General features: G+C 39.5%; 1 protein-coding gene across 1 annotated transcript; it reads left to right on the top strand.

The window, feature by feature from the left end:
* Positions 1 to 2,477: 2,477 nt before the first annotated feature.
* Positions 2,478 to 19,875, top strand: LOC133549698 (bcl-2-modifying factor-like). The gene is made up of 5 exons (XM_061895398.1): positions 2,478 to 2,657; positions 4,005 to 4,185; positions 4,804 to 4,997; positions 12,779 to 12,894; positions 12,997 to 19,875. The coding sequence occupies exons 2-5, from the start codon at positions 4,014 to 4,016 to the stop codon at positions 13,082 to 13,084; spliced, it is 570 nt and encodes a 189-aa protein (XP_061751382.1). The 5' UTR covers positions 2,478 to 2,657; positions 4,005 to 4,013; the 3' UTR covers positions 13,085 to 19,875.
* The last annotated feature ends 469 nt before the right edge of the window (positions 19,876 to 20,344 follow it).

Here is a 20,344-nt window from a genome sequence, read left to right as displayed (position 1 = left end):
TTCTACCACTTGACCTTAATAATGTTGACAAAATAATAGAGTGATAAATGATACAATATGTTACTGCATACGTCAGCAGAATAATTAGGAGCCTTTTTTTGTTCACGAATTACTAAAAGATAAGTTGTCTAGTATGTTCCCAATTTTATTTAAGAACTTAACTGCAATAAGAAACATGTTTAATGTACCCTAAGCTCTGCGATGAGGTAGCGACTTGTCCAGGGTGTACACCGTCTTCCGCCCGAATGTAGCTGAGATAGGCTCCAGCACCCCCCGCAACCCCGAACGGGACAAGCGGTTGAAATTGTATGGATGAATGGGTACCCTAAAAATTTTTTTTTAAATAAAGCAAATAACGGAATTTTTTTGTGCTCCCCTTTGTTTAGAAAAGTACCGGAAAGTATCAAAATAATTTTACTACCGGTACCAAAATATTGGTATTGTTACAACACTCTTTCGGATAGATAGAGTTAGACACATAGACACAGATAGATAGAGAGATACAGTGTTTGATACTTTACTTATCCTTTGTAGGAAGTCACTTACACAGCGATATTTACAGGCAGTGTAATATAAACCACAATAAACAAATTCACCTAAAAAAATAAAATAAAATTCAAACAAACAGAATACAATAAAATAGACAATAATACAGCCTCCTTTGTGCATAATCAATAATTTTGTATTAATATCATACATCTAATTGTGCAGAGTTGAAATGTTCAATTGATGATTATTATTAGCCTATAAATAATAATTTTCCCAAATTAATTTCACATTACGTGCAAGGCGTATTCATAAAGCAAAACTTATCTTACATAAATACGTACTGTATTTGAGTGTTATGATTAACATTGGGACGGCGTGCGGAGAATGACGGTGCCAGCAATCCGAGGGTTCCTGGTTCAATCCCCAACTTCTACCAACCTTGTCACGTCCGTTGTGTCCTTGTGCAAGACACTTCACCCTTGCTCCTGATGTGTCGTGGTTACGACCTTGCATGGCAGCTCCAGCTATCAGTGTGTGAATGTGTGTGTGAATGGGTGAATGTGGAAATAGTGTCAAAGCGCTTTGAGTACCTTGAAGGTAGAAAAACATTTACCATGTATTTGAATACCACTTACACCAGGAGTCACCAACCTTTTTAAATCCAAGAGCTACTTCTTGGGTACTGATTAATGCGAAGGGCTACCAGTTTGATACACACTTAAATAATTTGCCGGAAATAGCCTATTTCCTCAATTTACTTTTACTCTATGTTATTATTAATAATTAATGATATTTATCTTTGTGGAAACACTGATCATCTTAATGATTTCTCACAATAAATATATATTTTTGATGACATGTTTTAAATAGGTTCAAATCCAATCTGCATTTTGTTCGAATATATAACAAATTGGACCAAGCTATATTTCTAACAAAGACAAATCATTATTTCTTCTAGATTTTCCAGAACAAAAATTTTAAAAGAAATTCAAAAGACTTTGAAATAAGATTTACATTTGATTATACAGATTTTCTAGATTTGCCAGAATAATTTTTTTGAATTTTAATCATAAGTTTGAAAAAATATTTCACAAATATTCTTCGTCAAAAAAACAGAAGCTAAAATTAAGAATTAAATTAAAAATTATTTATTATTCTTTACAATAAAAAAAAAAATAGTTTACTTGAACATTGATTTGAATTGTCATGAAAGAAGAGGAAGGTAAAAAAGTGTTTAAAAATCCTAAAATAATTTTTAAGGTTGTATTTTTTCTCTAAAATTGTCTTTCTGAAAGTTATAAGAAGCAAAGTAAAAAAAAAAATAATGTATTTAAACAAGTGAAGACCAAGTTTTTAAAATATTTTCTTGGATTTTCAAATTCTATTTGAGTTTTGTCTCTCTTAGAATTAAAAATGTTGAGCAAAGCGAGACCAGCTTGCTAGTAAATAAATACAATTTAAAAAAATAGAGGCAGCTCGCTGGTAAGTGCTGCTATTTGAGCTATTTTTAGAATAGGCCAGCAACTCATCTGGTCCTGACGGGCTACCTGGTGCCCGCGGGCACCGCGTTGGTAACCCCTGACTTACACAAACGTCCCATTGTGTCCCACTGGTTTCTATTTACTACTGCTGCTATGGTAGGTGTGTGTTATTTCATGGCACGACTTAATGTTAATCACCACTGTGCCTACTGGCTGTGTGTGTGTTGTGCAGGAGTCGTGTAGTAGCAGTGTGTATTTGGAACCACATGAGCATAGTAGTAGCTACCGAGATCGCGTGAGAGTGGGAATTTCCCGTCCACGTGTCTGAATACGCGCTGGAGGGGGCGGGACAACAACAAATACGACGATTGGTTGCAGAGAGAGACTCTTAAAGGGGAGTAAGCTTTACCCATTGGAGAGCACGGCTTTAAAGTCGGTCAAATAGAAGTGTCTTTAAAGAGGCGTGTTTAACAGCTGGTGAAGCCACGCCCTGCTGGTGGAGTTTAGTTTTGCAGCTGACGTCGGCGAAATGAAAATCGGCTTGTTGCAGTTTTCCCCCCAGAATGGAAGTTGTCTTGACGGAGATACGGGCTAAACTTGGCTGACCTGGCAGGATATTAACGTCGGTCTTCTCCTTTTTTTTTCTCCCAGTCTAAGTCCGCGTTAACAACGAAGCCTGTGTGTCGGGTAAGTTCCTTTTACACCGTTTTAGCGCCGTTGTGTGCATATACCGGCGAGTCGGCTTTTAGCCAAATAACAGCAAAACACTTGAAGTCTTACATGTGTCATCTATTTTATCTACTGTTCGTGACGCGAAGAAACCGAAACTAAGACGGCGTTCACATATTTTACCGTTTTTTTTTTCAAACAACAAGAATGTATGAACGGCAACAATGTTTAACATAGAAATAAATGTATTGCAAACGGTATTGTCTGTATATTTGCAACAACACAAGCGTATTTCAAAACATGGTGTCACCGTTTTTTTACTCATTTTCAAAAAAAATATTTTAAACTATTCTGTGGATTGTTGTTCATTTGCTAGGTGATCATAAAGATGTTGGGAGTGATGAAAATATAAACAAAGTGCACAACCCCCACTCCTTCCATTGGCTGTATTGTGTGTTACAGCAGGGGGAGCCATGACACAAACACTGCTCACTGCTGTGCAAAGAGCAATTCAGGTTATCTGTAAGTGTTTTGTGTGGCTCTTCTGAGTCTGATACATGTTTGTCTAAACAAAGGATGGTGTGGTTTTACACACAGTGTTGATTGTGAAAGCAGACAATGTACATGTATGTATGTGCATGTATTTATATATATGTATACGGTAGGCCATTTTCAGGGCACACCAATATGCTTGTGTGGGGTGAAGAAAAATGAAAACTTCATGTCAGGGAGTTGGCAAGCAGAGATTGAACATTTTCCACCAAGACTGTTATTACTCTTTCTCTGAGAGCCCTAATTTGGTTGTGTGGTAGTAGCCTAACCCTGTATTACAACTCTTTGTTGACTCGAGGATTAGCTGGTGGAGGAACTTCTATTTCACCCATATTTTGATAACTCTTTAACTCCCTCGGTGACTCAGGGATAAGCGCAGTTCATCATTTGTCATTGGAGAAGTGCGCCTCTTGCCATTTGGCAGCACGGATGTAAGATTATTTATTTTCTTCAAAGCGTGCGTGTCTTATAAATTGTGCAATGTTTTTGTTCGAGAGTCAGCATTGACAAAATAATTGTATTGGCTGTTTAATGTAACTCAAGCAACTTCCCTAACCACAGGGCACTATGTGGTTTCATCAGTGAAATTAGTAAAGCTATTATCTGTCCACAAATGGAGGCTCTTTCGTTTACGCAGCTTATCCGCTGTGTTTTTTAGTGATTGGAGTATGGACATTTAAAAACTACAAAAAACTAGAGTGTTTATTATGTTAATAAATGTAGGTTACATATTACAAAGAGGACACGTCTACAACTGTATGTTGTCATCACTCACATTTCACCTTTCACTTATTTAACCTGCTCATCCTGTAGAGTCCCCGCATGGAGGATGAGGAGGATGATGTGTTTGAGCCAGACCCCCACTGCTGGCATACCACATTCAAGGAGATAAAGTGTGAAGAGCGGGCTACACAAACACCTGGCCCCGTCCTGGCATCAAACTACGGCATGCTGCCCTGTGGAGTCGCAGAGGAGCCAAGACCACTCTTCTACGGTGAGTCTGCGCACATCGCGGACGAGGAACTGCAAGGGTAAAGAGGAACATTTCCTTGTGCGTGCGAGGCAGTGTTATAAAACCCAAGCACAAAGCTTTAATGTGAGATGGGCTGTGAGAAATGGGTAAGCGCGGTGCACTGATGAGACCCGTGGCGCCTGATAGTCGTGATCACGGCGAAGTTTTTATGGCGTGCGTGGAGTGTACCCAGCTGCTTTGCTATTCAAAAGGCGCCAGGCTGCCATTGTGACTGAGCGGACATGACAGGGGTGATTACCTGTAACTGATTATCAGTGACAGCAAAGTTTCAATGGCACCATATGTTGTACAAGCAATCATTGCAGGGTTGCTCCATAGCAACAATAGAAACTGACCTTAAGTCTCTTTAGGAAAGTGCAACTTTCAACACTGTAAAATGACTCATCGTGATTGGCTCAAATTAAATCACAGCAACTGTGAAAGTTAAGTTTGAAGCCAAGCAGATTGACTCCTGATTTAATTATTGGCAGGTCATGATCATCATCACAATAGACACACTTAAAAAAAAAAACAGGTATCACTGCGGTTGCTAATATTTATTGCATGTCCATACTAAATTCAAGCCTTTGCTCTAAACAGGCAACGCAGGATTTCGATTGCACTTCCCGGCAAACTTTGAGCTTGTTAGGGATCAGGTGGTACCGCTACTAGAGAGCGAAGACGGGATGGAGCAGCTACGCCGGCGACAGCCTGTGCCACGCAGCGTGGAGGTCTGCATCGGTCAGAAACTCCAACTGATTGGAGACCAGTTCCATCGGGAACAGTTGCAACTGGTAAGGGGAAACACAGACATATAACTCTTGCTATATCTCTTAATTGTATACTTCGGGTTGTAAATACAATCTGGGCTGGCAGAACACTGGGAATACATTGGAGCTTCAGCAGAGTCATTAAAATTGGCCGTGATGGAGATAAAAATATTTAATCTTAATTTACACTGTCCACTGGTTATTATTGTGTGTTGAATATAATTGTTCTGTATCATAAAAGGGGATGTTTCTACTATTCTGCTTATTCAGCAACAGGCAAATGGTAATATAAAAGATACAATATTGTAAATTGAGACTAACTGTATCTCTGTGATTATTATTGACACATATTATCTACACGAATTAAATGCCATCTGATTGATTAGCTCATAGTGTGTTACTATAAACTGAGCAATGTTAAGTGTGCCACATTAGGAGCTAAGTTTGTTTAAGAAAGGTAGGCCATCTCTTTAAGTCCAGCAAAGAATTATGTTGGGTCAGAAGTTTGTTCTTCTTTATTGTGTTTGCTCTGTATTTGCTTTGGAGAGGCAGTGTGTGTGTTTCTGTGTATGAACCCCCCCCCTTTCCCGTCCCCTCAAGCCAAAGACCAGGACAGCCCTTCCCCCAACTCACCAATCCCTCCTCCGGCCTCCGCTTCCTGTTTACTTCTCTCTCACCCCCTGTCCTGTTTTCTCTGTGTGGACAGTGATGTGGGCATGTGGCATGGAGGATGCTTGGCCTCAGCACACCGTGCCGTGGTCAGGGTGACACTGTCCGCTAAGTCACTGTGCTGCCCAACATCACTTTCATGTTTTTTATGTGCGGCTTGTAAAACTGTATTCCACGTGCCTCTTTTTTTTCTTAATTCAATTCTCTTTTTGCTCAAGAGGTTAATAGTATTCACACACACACACACACACACACACACACACACACACACAAAAAAAAGCAGAAGTGGCGGGAGTGTGTAAACATGAAACTTGAAGCTGAACGCGTGAGCCTGAGGGGAACAGCTGTGGTTCCAGGGAGTCTCCAGTCAGCCCCTTTTACTGGGCGAGGAGTGGTCAGCCAAGAAACCATAATAAGACGTTTACACACACATATGTGGGGCGAGAAGGAGGGGCGATGTACAACAGTCAATGAGGTCATGAGCAGGAGAAATCAACCTCAAATTAACAAGTACAGTAGTGCTTTGGGCCAAAGGTTATATACAATTCATAATTTTACCCAAAATGTTGGCGAAATAGTCACTATGAACTGTCAGCTTGCGTTCGCTGCGAGTTACGTGAAATATGCAGACTCGCATTGAAAACCCTGCGTGTCATAGTGTCCAGTATGACCAAATATTAGAGAAATGCAACATCTTGAAGTTGACCCCTTTTTAGGCTGAAGAAGGTGAAGTCTCGTTAGTGGTGTTGTCAAACCACTAACTGTTTTTTACATCTATTTGTAGCAAAGACGGTTTTGTTTTATTTTACAATATTTATATTAATATTTATTTTATGTGTAACAGTTGAAAAGGTTAAAAAATAGTTAAGGTTGACAAACTTACAGGTAAAGTACCAATGATTGTCACACTCACGGGTTAATGCAGTTTAATCGATCATTATTTTTTATTTGATTAAAAATGTCTCTCAATTAACCCTGAAGGCAGCGCAGAATGAGTCAAAATTCCTGAAAACGTTTCCGGCAACACAGTTGATCTGGTAGTGACAGGCTGCTCAACCAAACACGTATAAAAGATGCTAACAGCATACAAAAAATACGACGGACAGTTGACCGACCGACTCTTCACAGGAGCACTTCCAGCCTATAATAGCACAAAAATAGTAAAAGGTTCAAAATAACGTGGATAATGTTTGTTTTCAAAAATAGTTTTTAGTTGACATGAACATAGTGTTAAAGTGTCGTATAATCAACATTTTAATCGTTAGTATTTTTAATGCTGCCTATGTGTGTGGTACATCGCTGACTCTTTTTTTTACACTTTTGTGGAAATGTTAATGTTTAAACGGTACTTAAAACAATATGAATTCAACACAGATAGACGAGCACCCCAGATAGGATTGTATTGGAACGTGCAGGTTCCATTGTTGCCTTAAATATATTTAGTCTACATTTAAAACACTTCCTTGTGGTCTAGATAATATGTATTGGATATGCTTTGGTTTAAATTCTGCGTAACATTTGCGGTCTTATTTATAACCTGTTTTTGAGTCTCTCCGCAAGATGTTAGTTTCTGGAGGCGTTCCCAGATTGCAAATGGAACCACGCCCTACCCTCTCCAAAAGTATCATGATTTATTATTTAAAATTGTACACTATTTAGATATACATCTTGAAATTGTCACCGCTGTTTTTTTTCCAGACATGGTCGAAAAACATTTTCATAACATTCGGTACACCTCAATACTCTCAAATCGATTGTGGGAGTGCATAAAACAGCTGCATTTAGCAGCACTTATGTCACTGCATGTCGCACAAAGGTGTTATTATGCGCATGCCAAGATTAGACGAAATTAATACCATATTCTACCTTCTTTTGTGTTTTCTCATAGCCTGAAGTAGAGTGACAGGACCAACAGAGGCATCTAAAACGGCGTGCATGGGCCTTATGACTAAACACGTTGACGTCGTTTAAGACAATTATCCAGCATTGTAGCAATATTTATTAGTCGGAAAAAGATCAAATTCATCACAGGTCCCCTTTAAAGCCTCTTACTCTTCCACATGCAATTCTCCTACTGAGGTAAAAAACAATGATTTTCAAATGCACTTATCAAGCTGCAGTTAATTATACCGCAGTTCAAAAGTGACTCATGCATCTAGACTCTGGCAACATACACTCAACAAAACATTTTGTCAGGAGTGTTGCAGTTCAGTGTGGCTGCATGGGCCCGCTGGCACACGACTACAGCCAAAGCAGAAGATGTGGCTTGTGCTTCCCTCTCAGGTTGAGTGAGCAGCAGTGGGGCTGGAGCCCAGGTGAGGTCACATCCTGACAAGGGGAATGACAGGGCTGTGCAGCGGTGAATAGGAAGGGTGCCTCATGTTGAGGAGAATGAGGATTAATTGAAGCTGAGAACTGCAGAAGTACAGTATTTCTGTGTGCAAGTGTGTGGTTTTGGACATGTGCAGCCTATGGTATCCTAACTGTGTGGTACAGTTGGGCATCAGTGTGCTCACACATGACCACGATAAGTTTTGTTTTTTTTACTCTTTGCCATTACTTCTCACGATCACAAAGGAAAAAAAAACGCTCTTGCTCAATAATAGTGTTAGTGTTCATCCGTTTTCATTCTTGTCTGCTGCTGTCAGTGGGTGATTGCAATTATTCAGTGCAGACACTTGTCCCTGAGCCTTCCAAGTGCTTGGACTGCCATCTGTTTGATGGATCTGGGAGCGCCGTGGTTGTGATGGTCTTTCGTGGGAGCCTGCGGCCCCTCGGCAAAAGTAGGGATTAGGTAGCGAAGGAGCGCCGGAGGATGCTGACAGATAAATTGCTCTTCTGTCAGAGAGGGCTAGAGGGGACACTCCAGTCCCCAGAGGATTGCCAACATTAGCTGACCCGCCATTTGAGACGTGGCGATAATGACAGTCACAATGGCAGGAAGACGGCTCCAGCCTGCACGGGGCAAGGAGCGGAGTTAGGTTTCATCCGTGGTTGTTTTTTTTCAGATATGACTCCTAGTCCTTTCGATAGGAGGTGTTGAAAGCTGGTTTGAATTTTGTGTGCATGCGTATTCACCAGCAACGCACTTAAGTTTATCCCTTTATTCCTCTCATAGCACTTTGCTGTAGGAAAGAAATAAATACAATGAGTTGGATATTAACTGTTTTGTTGTCCGCCACATCCAACGTCATTATGGTTGTTTTTCTTTGACTCCCTTCTGCCTCCCTGCTGAATTTTTTCCCCCCCTCCTCAGAGACGGACCTGCTTTGCTGCAGAGATAAGGGTAAGTTTGCGAACAGCAGCTGGCTTGAGCGACAGCCCACACGGGACACTGATAAAGCGCATCAGCGGGGCGTTGGAGTGACGACACAGAGCATCTGGCTAGACTCTACCGAGCTGTCGCCTGCTAAATATAGAGCCTCGTTTTGACAGTTGGTGGCATGAGTTATTTCTAATTTGCGACAAGCCTCGCCGCGCTCTGTCTCAGTGTCACTCTCTCTGCTCGATGGCGTAAAGTGCAAAAGGTCACTGCCAAGGCAATGTTATGTTTATCTTTCTAAAGATGAATTTGTCTTGTAGTAAACACTCTGGTCTGACATTCCAACGGTACGCATTATGTTGTTCTGCAGAAAGTGATTCCACAGTGTAACCTCTTTTGGACTTTGGGCTCTGTTTGACACACAAAGTGATTAATAGTTAACAAGGTTTTTTATGCTGAGTCATACACAATATGTTTAGAATGGGATACAAGGAACTTCTCTGTTGAGCTTCAATGTCCTTACAGTTTCCGTTGATTCCTTTAGTTTCTGTGCGTCACTGCTAATTATTTCCTTTTCTTGTTCCTTCAGCCGAGTAACAGTAGACATTTGCTTTACGCAGTTGCAAAGGTCTGCCAAGCAGAGACACGTTCGCTTGAAACAATCCTACAGATGTGTCAGGGAGGAGCTCTTCTACTCCGCTCTGCAAATCCATAAGACTGTTGTTTACATGAAGCAGACTTTCTCTTATCTAATATTCCCTAAAGTACCCCCATTTAAGGGAAACAGATCACACGACGTAGAACTCATAACAAACGCTGACTTCTATTTTCTTACCACTAAATAACTTAGTTGGAAGTAAAGACATAAAGAGCCTGATTGGAAGTTAGCCAAGCTTATGCAACACTTCGCCACACAATTATGAAAGTGTTGACGTTCTTTGGTTTGAACTCAACAACACTTAACAGCGTTTGGAATGCATCCAAAATACATGTGTCAATAATGTTATTGTTATAAACAGTAGCCAAGAGATAACACTTTTGTGGAAAACTTGTTGTCACTTTATGTAGCAATTTGATCAGTTACTTATGAATAATCGATTAAAAAAGAAAATTCTACAATCTTGACTGTCATTGCCATGGCAACTGCAGAACACCAATATAGTAGCCTGTAAAATAAGCGTCCCAGCTCTTATTTCGAGGTTGTGCTAGCAGAAGTGCTCTTCAGAGTTCTATGGTGGGTTGTAGTTTGGCTGCAGCCCCAAATGATTACGCAGTGTTCAATGAAAACATCACACAAATCGGACAAAAAGGAGCTCATAACGTTGTAAATCTCTTTTAAAATTGGGCTGTCAAAGTTAACGCGTTAAAGTATGGCATTAATCAAGTATAAACACAGATTGAACACGCATCTTATTTTGATCTCACTCGCTCCTTTACTTTATGTGGGTTGTTACAGTATATGGTCAGTGATCAGGTCAATTCATACGCCAGTGCAAAGATGAGTGAGTAGGCTGACTGTTGTACTCGGTGACAAATTTTGCCACAAAATACACTACTTCAGATGAAACCAAAGTAATTTGCAAGTTTTGCACCAATGAGTTTTGCTGCGATGAGGTGGCGACTTGTATTAGATGAGGTGGCGACTTGTCCAAGGTGTACCCCGCTTTCCGCCCGATTGTAGCTGAGATAGGCACCAGCGCCCCCCGCAATCCCAAAGGGAATAAGCGGTAGAAAATGGATGGATGGATGGAGTTTTATTTTAAATATCTAATCTAATACCTATCTAAGAGCAAACATATTTTTGAGGTAGCCACTAGCAAAAAAAAAATACTAGCACAAACAAAAAATAGGGGTCTTTTTTATTGTAATTTAAATCATACAAGCAAGTAATAATCATTTGTGATTAATTGAAATACAAAAGGATGATTGATATGATTAAAAAAATTAAACGTTTGACAACACAAATTTAAAGACAAATAATTGTTTTGTTAATAGTTATTAGTATCAAAATGTGAGCTTTTTTATGTTATATTATTACTTTTTGCTGGATTTTCCGCTGGTTGCCATTTTTTACCCTTTGTTTGTTTTTTTGAGAATAAATTTGAACAGTACATTTCATCCATCCATCCATTTTCTACCGCTTATTCCCTTTGGGGTCGCGGGGGGCGCTGGTGCCTATCTCAGCTACTATCGGGCGGAAGGGGGTGTACACCCTGGACAAATTGCCACCTCATCGCAGGGCCAACACAGATAAACAGACAACATTCACACACACAATCACACACTAGGGCCAATTTAGTGTTGCCAATCAACCTACCCCAGGTGCATGTCTTTGGAAGTGGGAGGAAGCCGGAGTACCCGGAGGGAACCCACGCATTCACGGGGAGGACATGCAAACTCCACACAGAAAGATCTCGAGCCCGGGATTGAACCCTGACTACTCAGGACCTTTGTATTGTGAGGCAAACGCACTAACCCCTCTACCACCATGAAGTACAATTCAGATTTCTTCAATGCGATCTAGGCCTCATTTGTATTTGTGGATGTAAATCCGATATGTATCCGATGCCACTGCAGTCTGAACGATTTGGGTCGCGCTAAGTCTTTAAAAAGTGACAAATGTCAAAATTCTTTGCCAAAGTACCTGATCGCGATAATAAATTGTGTACAAATAAGCAGAAAACAAAAATAATACATTTTTAATATCGCGTCATTGTCCCATCACTCCTAACCCACACGCTCCTCTGAACACATGTCAAAGACAATGCTGCACCACACTGCAAACACCAAACTCTTCCTTCTTCTTATGCTCCTGTGCCAAATAATTTGGTTAAGAAAATATTGATCCTCGCATAACAAAATAGTTGAAATTACCACAAATGCTGCAGGAGTGAGCCCTACAAGAATTGGAGCCATTTTTTACTTCCATAAACAAACTAAAGTGTGTTAGAGGTCATGATATTCAGGGACCCATTCCGTTCATCTAAGAAATCCCTTTTTTTGTAATGAGAACAAATACATTAAAAGACTGTTTTTAACAACAACAAAAAAAAACAACAACAGAAAAAGCCTTGTCTCTGACGCAACAAATGTATAGGAAACACTACATTTGTAAACCTTCTAAAGTTGTACAATAGAACCTCAAGGAAAGCTGTTTACTTTCTGTTTGGAGTTTACATTTTTGGGCATCGGGCATTACATTACATTACTTTACATCGGGCATACATTTTTTAAAAAGGTGTTTTTCTCAATTAAATTTTCAAATTGTGTAACAAACCTCATGAGTGTTGTTTAAAGTTACACTTTATTTGAAGGCAATAATAAAGAGAAGTAGAGAAAATCCAATCTTGTTTACAATTGCTCATAGACTGAAATAGCTGCGTTACTATCAGGCTTGGTGGAGTCTGCCTTATATCCAAAGATGAGCTGGCATTCTGCTACTGTATGTCTCTCGTGCAAATACGTCTATCCCAGAAGCTCCCTGTCTCTCATCAAGAACTCCCTAATCCCATTCGATGCAATTATCTTATCCCAGCTCCTCAACGGCTGAGATAGTATTATCCCTGTAATCGCACACAGTCCAATTGGCTGAGAGTCTTCTCCTGTACCAGAAATATTAAAAAAGCCTTATCATATTTACTACTTTCAAATGTTAGGATTAGCAGACACAAAGAAAGGATTTTCTCGACGTGGTTATAGAAGACGGCTGTGGAAATATCAGCATGTGGTTTGGTCTCAGTAACCTTTTCACCGTGCTCATGGACGCTCAGCAAACACAAATGTATGTTTACAGCCCGGGTTTATTTATAACCCAGTGCTTTTCGATTGTGTTTCACTTGGTGCCAAGCCAACGTCGGTCTGTTTGTCATTGCAGTATCATCGAAACCAAAGGAACCAAAGGGGGCTGCTGTGGTGGCGCCTAGCCACAGCCCTGCTGGGCCTGATCTTTGACGGGGGCTTCTTTGCTGGACGAGGAGAAGCGAGACGGAGGTGAGGCAGTCTTCCCCTCGTGTCGGTTTTAATCATCTCCACGAGGAACTGGACTCCCGATGGCACTGTCAAATCTAACACGGGTCTGTTTGCGGGGAGTAGTGGAAGAGTCGGGATGAGAAAGGTCACCGCGGGACGGAGACCACCAACTTTTATACAAGGTTTATTTCTTTTCAAGAAGATGCCATGATACCCTGAGATTCCTCTACAGGACAATGTTCATATTTTGCTAGAAGTGTGGTGTAATAGTTTTGTACAGTACAATGGTCTTGTTCAATTTTTTGCACTTCACAATGTATTCTTTTTAATGACCTCCACAGACCCTGGGAATGCCTTATTCTAATGTTTCCTGCCGCAAAGAGTATTGAGAGATTTTTTTTTTCTTTTGTGAAGATTTCCAGCTAACCGCTCAAGTTGAATTACTCATTTCCAAAGAGGCAATTTCTCAGAACAAAACATTTTGCACCTCACCTCGATGTTACATTCACCCTAATATGTTTCCCCCCTCATCTATTTGCTGTAACACCATATTCACTTTGAGCGTCATCTCGCAACAGCATGAACTGTTTATGTACATGAAATGTCTGCACAGTGCACACCAAGACAAATATTTAGTCAAACTACATATTACATGTCGACATTCAAGGAAGTATCATGGGGTGGAGTTAGGGGAACCTATCGATGCTCACTACTCAAACAAACCTGAGTAAAGAAGTGTCCAGACTGCAAGGTTATTAATAAATAAAAAAAAGTCTGTTATGGTTTAAATACACTATGTAAATGAAAATATTGAGACACAGCTATGATGTAATTAACAAAGCATGATTCCATGCTTCTAATGTGTCCCCATGCACAGAGCAAGGTCCTGCTTTGAAAAGTTTACTATTCTATCATCCATCCATCTATACATTTTCTACCGCTTGTCCCTTTTGGGGTCATATAACCATTAACTCTCAGGGGACAAAGCCTGACTTTTTTGTTCTTTCAGTCATTTTTTTAATATATTTTTGGCCATCATCTTTTTGTTGTATTACTGAAATTTTTAATTTCAATTTCCAATTCTTTCACAGGTAGAATAGACCTTTGATACGCCACATATTCCACAATGACCCAAAGCAGGGGCAAACAGAAAAAATATACAGTAAAAAACGGGACGTATACAGTACTTTATTTTTCAAAGGGCATAAAACATTTGGGATTCTTTTTATTTGATTTTACTTTTTTGCCCACATAACTCAATCAATGTCAGCCATGAACAAAAATACCAAACGTGGAATGTTTTTTTTTGTTGTTTTTTGGGGCGTAGAGGGGTGTAAGCCTTAAAAAGCTTTATGATCAAACGATTATTAAGGGTGCTGAAAAATGTATTCTCATCCGAATCGCAATTCTTATTTATTCAAATTCTAAATTGATTCAGAATTTTCAAAAATGTATAAAAAAGGTTTAATTTTATTTTTTAAAGGCTAACTTTTTTCAAATACGTTTTTTAGGCCATATCGGTGTTTACCTGTTGTGCGTATGTCATATGTCGGTATGTGACCTGTTTTATCATAAATTGCTCTCCCTAATGATATATTGCAAAGATTGGTTAAATCAAGAATCAATTATGAATCGAATCATGAGTTGATGTAAAAATTCATCCCTATCAATTGCACATAACCAATTTAAACCTGTAATATTATCTGATCTAAAGGACTTCAAAACAGTCAGAATAAGAAAAAAATGCATGTTTGATATTTTTGTTCAGGATTGATATGTATTGAGGAAATTAAATAAAAAACCTACGCCCTTCAAAAACTTAGGGCTTTTATATCTATCTATATATCTATATCTATATAGGGCTTTAAAGATAATTAAAATGAAATGTCGCCAGACAAAACATTTAAAGGCCCCTCACAGACATACCTACCCCAACATCTCAGAAAGTCTTCCTAGAAGCTGTTATAGACACAAAGACATGACTAACTCCATCCTATCTCCCTTTTATCCACAATGGCGATGTGTCCCAATATTTTTGTCCATAAAATGTGTCAAGCTATCTGCTGTAATATTTTCAAATCCCAGACGCACAAGATGGTAGTGCTCTGATGTGTTGTATAGAATGTTTGCTTTTTTGGAAAGGTGTAACGCTCGTGCACTAAACGACCACATGAGTCAAGCCAATTGTGTGCTGAGCGAGATAGGCGCTTCCATCTTGTTGCAAGAACGTTCCATCTTGTTGCGTTTTTGATCCATGTTATTTGCAGACCTCCATGCCCTTGAAGTGGAGCTGAGGATCCACTGTTTTTGCACTAGTACGCCCTTCACAGAGTTTCGCTTCTTAACTAGACTAGCCCCGTTTTACAAGAAGACGTTCATGTCGCATTTTTTTCAATCAGTGTTGACTAATCGCAGTCAGGACTGGAAAGAGAGCGGTGGCGACTGTGTCCCGTATCAGCAGTTTTCGGTGTTGTTTTCAGTCCATCTGTGCAACAAGATCTCCTCCTCTCAGGCAACTCTAATGGGATTTCCGCCCGCTTTGAACTCAACAGGGTGACCCTTGTATTGTCTTCGGTGCTCAGATGCAGATGTGAGGCAGTTGTATTCACACCATCGCTGACTGTGCAAACTGAAGACTTGTTATTATTGTTGAAATACACTGTCGAAGATTTTATTTTTCCACTGATGAACACAGGCCAACTTTTGGACCCACAGAGCAATATATTAATGACTTGCTCCTAACAATGTGTCAAGTTGATAATTTTTAGGGGTTTTCTTTGTTATCCGCATATCTCAGGGACAAGGTTTTGAGGGCCGCCGGGGACCTTGAGATTCAGTTACAGTGTTGCCCCCGCCCCATGACGAAACCTCGTCTCCAGGGGTGGTTACTTCGTTTTTTTTTTTTAATCCCAATTACTTCAAACAAAGGTACAGTTCAAGCAGGGAGCCAGAGACGTACTTGTTGTGTGCTGTTGGTGACGGGGGCTACGGAGTGTGTAGTTAGGAGGCGTGCGACGTGCACTGAATGTTGTTGTAGTTTCCTGCGGATCCTCAACGCTGAGCCAGTTATCGTAGCGCCCCGTGCCGTCACTGGAAGTCCTCTTTGTACCGCTCCTTTAAGATACGCCTCTTGTTCATTAGTTCACTTTCTTTGTAATTTATTTCTTTTACTTTATATTTATTTTGGGGTTTTTTTTGTATATTGGCCTCTTTCTACTGTAGACACGTGTGTGTGTTTGATCGCTTCTTGTTATTTTAAGTTCCAGCCTTTGACTAATTCCAGGTTGTCTGACATGAAGAGCAGCAGTTTGGTAAACAAAATGTACAAATTGACTTTAATGGGCTAAGTTTGCACCGGCCATATTGGATGTTGCATTGCAGGCTAAATTGGATTTTGTTATTCACTACAGTAATTTACGGACTATAGACACACCTAAATATAAGCCATTTGGACTCATTTTATTTTGTGTATATATTGGCCACAAGCGTCAATAGACAAAAGGTACACACATTGAAAGATGAAATATTTACACAGACGCTTTGTGTTCATTCATACATGACACAAAAGACGGTGTCTAACACAACATACAGTAGCCTACCGGGCAAGTCATTGAGTGCTCTCGTCACTCTTCTGTGTGCGCTGGGGTCGTCTTTTTCAGTGTGGAAGTTTGTTTTGTGTGCCGTCTTTTCGCTTTCACTTTTGTCTCCAGGCGCCCGTCGGGGTTGAAGGATTTATGTTCTGTGCGGTGGCTGTTTCCCTTTTCGATGGCCGGGTCAATCGCCTTTGGTTTTAGGGCTGAGTCGTGTGCATTTTGTCGGGCTTCTCCATGACGAAGTTGAGTCCACGCGCTAAGGGCCTGATTTACCAAGGTCCAAATGCCACATGCTAAACAGTGTTTGCAATCTATAAAATAGTGTGTACTAATACTGGCCGTGTTGCTTGCAATGTACTAACACTGCGTGTACAATTGAAAAGCTGTGCAGACAGCCTAATTTAAATGGGGATTTTACGTGTTCTATACAGGGCATCACCACGGAGACACTCGATCATTTACTGCACATTCATGTTATCATGATCCTATCTGTGACATTTTGCTATGTTTTCCAACATGCAGGAGACATCTACCACCTTTTATGGGCATTTAGAAACAATCCTACTTCATCTACAATGAAACCATATTTTTTCAGCTTATAGGTTCACTCATTAGAGAAAGGCTAAGAGACGCAAAAGAAAATACATATTTGAAGAAGTTATTTTCATTTAAGAAATGTTTTAATAATATATATTCTATTTGAAAAAATAAACATCATTAAAAATACTAAAGGACACAAAAACACATCAATTGAATGGGTTTTAATCAGCCCTTTAAGTCATTTAGCAGCTACAATTACAAGATGATGTTGCTGAATAGAGGACGTGTCTAAACTTTTTTAATTTCTGTTCAAAATGTTGAAACACACACGTAGGATCGAGGATTCTCGTCAGTCCTTTGTCTGTCTTTGCGATCATGCAGCTGTGTGTGGAGCTGCCAGTTTGCACGTCTATCTGACACGTGCAAAATGGTGATGAGTGTTGATGGATCACATTGCGCGTGCTAAATAATTATAAATACATGTTCTCCACCCAGTATTGTGGGCGTTTCGGTGATCAGCATATATTTTGCATATTAATAACGACAGAGACAAAAAATGGATTGCACGCCTTATTCTGCTCACTTAACAGACGCAATCCACTTTGCACACGTTTTGTGGATCCGCTTTGCGTGTGCTATCAAGTTTGCACGTGTTTTAGTACAACCTTTAGTAAATCAGGTCCGAAATGGCTGAATGATTGTGTGAGTGTGTTTGATTCAAAGCAGTGGTTCTTAACCAGGGTTCGATCGAACCCTAGGGGTTGGGTGAGTCGACCTCAGGGGTTCGGCGGAGATCAAAACACACCCGATTCTTCGTGTAAATACAAACTTCTCCCTGTTGGCATATTACAGCTACGGCAACAGCTGACTTATTTGCCGGTGTTTAATTTGTTGTGAGTTTATGCACTGTCTTAGTTTTGTTGTTTGAACAAGGTGATGTTCATGCACGGTTGAATTTGTGCACCAGTAAAAAAAAACTTGGTAAAACTTTAGTATGGGAACATATTCACCATTAATCAGTTGCTTGTTAACATGCAAATTAGTAACATATTGGCTCTTAACTAGTCATTGAGTACTAATTAATGCCTTATTCGGCATGGCCTTATTATAACCCTAACCCTCTAGCCCTGACCCTAACCCTAACCAAATAACTCTAAATTAAGTCTTTATTACTTAGAATATGTTCCCCTAGTGTCCAAATAACTCTAAATTAAGTCTTTGTAACTTAGAATATGTTCCCCATTCTAAAGTGTTACCAAAAACATACAACTTTGTCTTGAATTTGAAATTTTCAATTTTTTTATTTTTCACTGAAGAAGAGTTCGGTAAATGTGCATATAAAATTGGTGGCGTTCGGTACCTCCAACAAGGTTAAGAACCACTGATTTAAAGTGAACAATTTCATTGGTCCACCGTGACCCGTTCGGTAATTTCATTGGTCGGATGTGACACAGCTACATTTTTTGATGGCTCGTGAAGCTTGTGAACGGAGAAACATCCATGAATTAGCCGCGGCATTGTATGAAGCGCGTCTTTATAGTCCGTAAATCAAGATATGTCTTCATCATTCGCATTAATACTGACAGCGGCTGCTGCTCTTCATTAGGACAACTCCCAATATCGTCTAATCACCTATCAAGTCAGGGGAGACCGTTCAACTCTGGAAAAATACATTTAGGGTGGAGTATTACTTCAAGGTTGTGATTTTCCAGGGATGGGCCCAACCAGTTTAGACATTTTTCTTTACCGCTCAATTCAGTCCTGAGTAGAATCTCTCTGTGTGGTTAAGAAAAGCGGCAGCTTCAATGTAGTTATTAATTTGTATAATGATTATAACGGGACATGACTTGATAATTAATGAACAGTCAACCGTCGCTAATGATACATCAGAGAGCATAAAAAGAAAGAGCTGCATTGGTGTTCCTTAAAGTCACAGGGTGTTGGTTTATGTGTTCGATTCCCTAAACCTTGATCTTGGTGTTGTAATCAACATGCACTGGAAAGTACTTTGTTTCTGTGGATCCGATGGGTCCCTTTTATGTGTATTGTGTTGCTTTATGGGTCAGTCATGTTGCCTCACATCAGCTGTAAATCTGCGTTGGCTCACAAGTTTGATTTATTGGAAAGGGAAAAAAATCTGCCACGGTGCCCTGTGTTTTTGTTAGAATGACGTTCCCAAGCTGCACTCTTGATGTGCAGCATTCCCTTGTGCGGGACTTTATTGTATGGAAACCGTCAGTGTCTTTCAATTTTGTAGTTCTCTTTATATCAATTTGAAGTTGTTGAGGAAGTTTTTTTTTTTTTTTTAAATGATAACATTCTCCATGTTCTTTCTTAAAGTGTATTTTCCTAACAAAAATGATCTGTTTTTATAAAAGGATGATTTTTAACACATCCTATGATATCATGGGCATTTTTTTTTCTACATTCCTTGCACAGCTCTTTGCGGCGTGTAAAGCAAACCAAAACAATTCACTGTTGTACATTTGTTACGTCACCCTTCTCTGCAGACCACAGCAAGCGTACGTGTGTACATGTGTTTGTCCAACCCTGGAATATGCCTTTGAACTGCTCAGTTGCAAATGAAGTCTTGATTATCACACATTCTCTGTATACCAAGAAAGGAGACCCAGCGAAAATGTAGCATTTTTGTAAACATTGACTGTGTGTTTTCGAGACTCTACTGTGCACTCATTTTTTGTGTTTATAAATGTACTTTCGGTTGTTGATATATTATGGAAGTAAAGACAATTTTTTATGTAGTGCAATATGCTGTACATATGGAGCTTTGCTCTACAAATCTTTTTTTCTGGATTTCCTGTTGTTTATTGGTACTTTTTTCAATAAAATTTTATTGAACGTGGTAAAATGAGTCTTTCTTAAATTTTACACATTAAAAAAAATATAATTTCCATTTCACTGCACTTAGGACCTAAATTATTCAATGTCTATATAAATGACATTTTTAAGGTTACAAGAGATTTAAAGTTAATATTATCTGCGGATGATACAACAGTGTTTTGTTCAAGAAAGAACACACAGAAGATAACAGATGATATGAACAAATAAAAAAAAATGGTTTGACAAAAAACAGGCTCGTTGAATCTCAGTAAAACTAAAATAATGCTATTTGGTAACAGTAGAAGAGAAAGTCAAACACAAATACAAATAGACGGAATAGAAATTGAAAGAGTAAAAGAAACCAAATTTCTTGGTATAATGGTTCATGATAAATTGAACTGGAAATCTCATGTAAAAAATATACAACATAAAGTAGCAAGAAACACTTCAATAATGAATAAAGCTAAATATGTTCTAGACCAAAAATCACTTCATAT

The sequence above is a fragment of the Nerophis ophidion genome, linkage group LG03 (genome assembly GCF_033978795.1).
Source record: "Nerophis ophidion isolate RoL-2023_Sa linkage group LG03, RoL_Noph_v1.0, whole genome shotgun sequence".
NCBI classification, from domain to species: Eukaryota; Metazoa; Chordata; class Actinopteri; order Syngnathiformes; family Syngnathidae; genus Nerophis; species Nerophis ophidion.
Note: the sequence above shows the minus strand (reverse complement) of the source record. Positions and strands in the feature narration are given on the sequence as shown.

What these genes read in the sequence shown, in the direction of transcription:
- LOC133549698 (XM_061895398.1), top strand. Translation starts at nt 4,014, where the DNA reads ATGGAGGATGAGGAGGATGATGTGTTTGAGCCAGACCCCCACTGCTGG. An exon ending in ATCGGGAACAGTTGCAACTG is followed by an intron (nt 4,998 to 12,778) that starts GTAAGGGGAAAC and finishes TTGTCATTGCAG; the next exon opens with TATCATCGAAACCAAAGGAA. An exon ending in CGAGGAGAAGCGAGACGGAG is followed by an intron (nt 12,895 to 12,996) that starts GTGAGGCAGTCT and finishes TGCGGGGAGTAG; the next exon opens with TGGAAGAGTCGGGATGAGAA.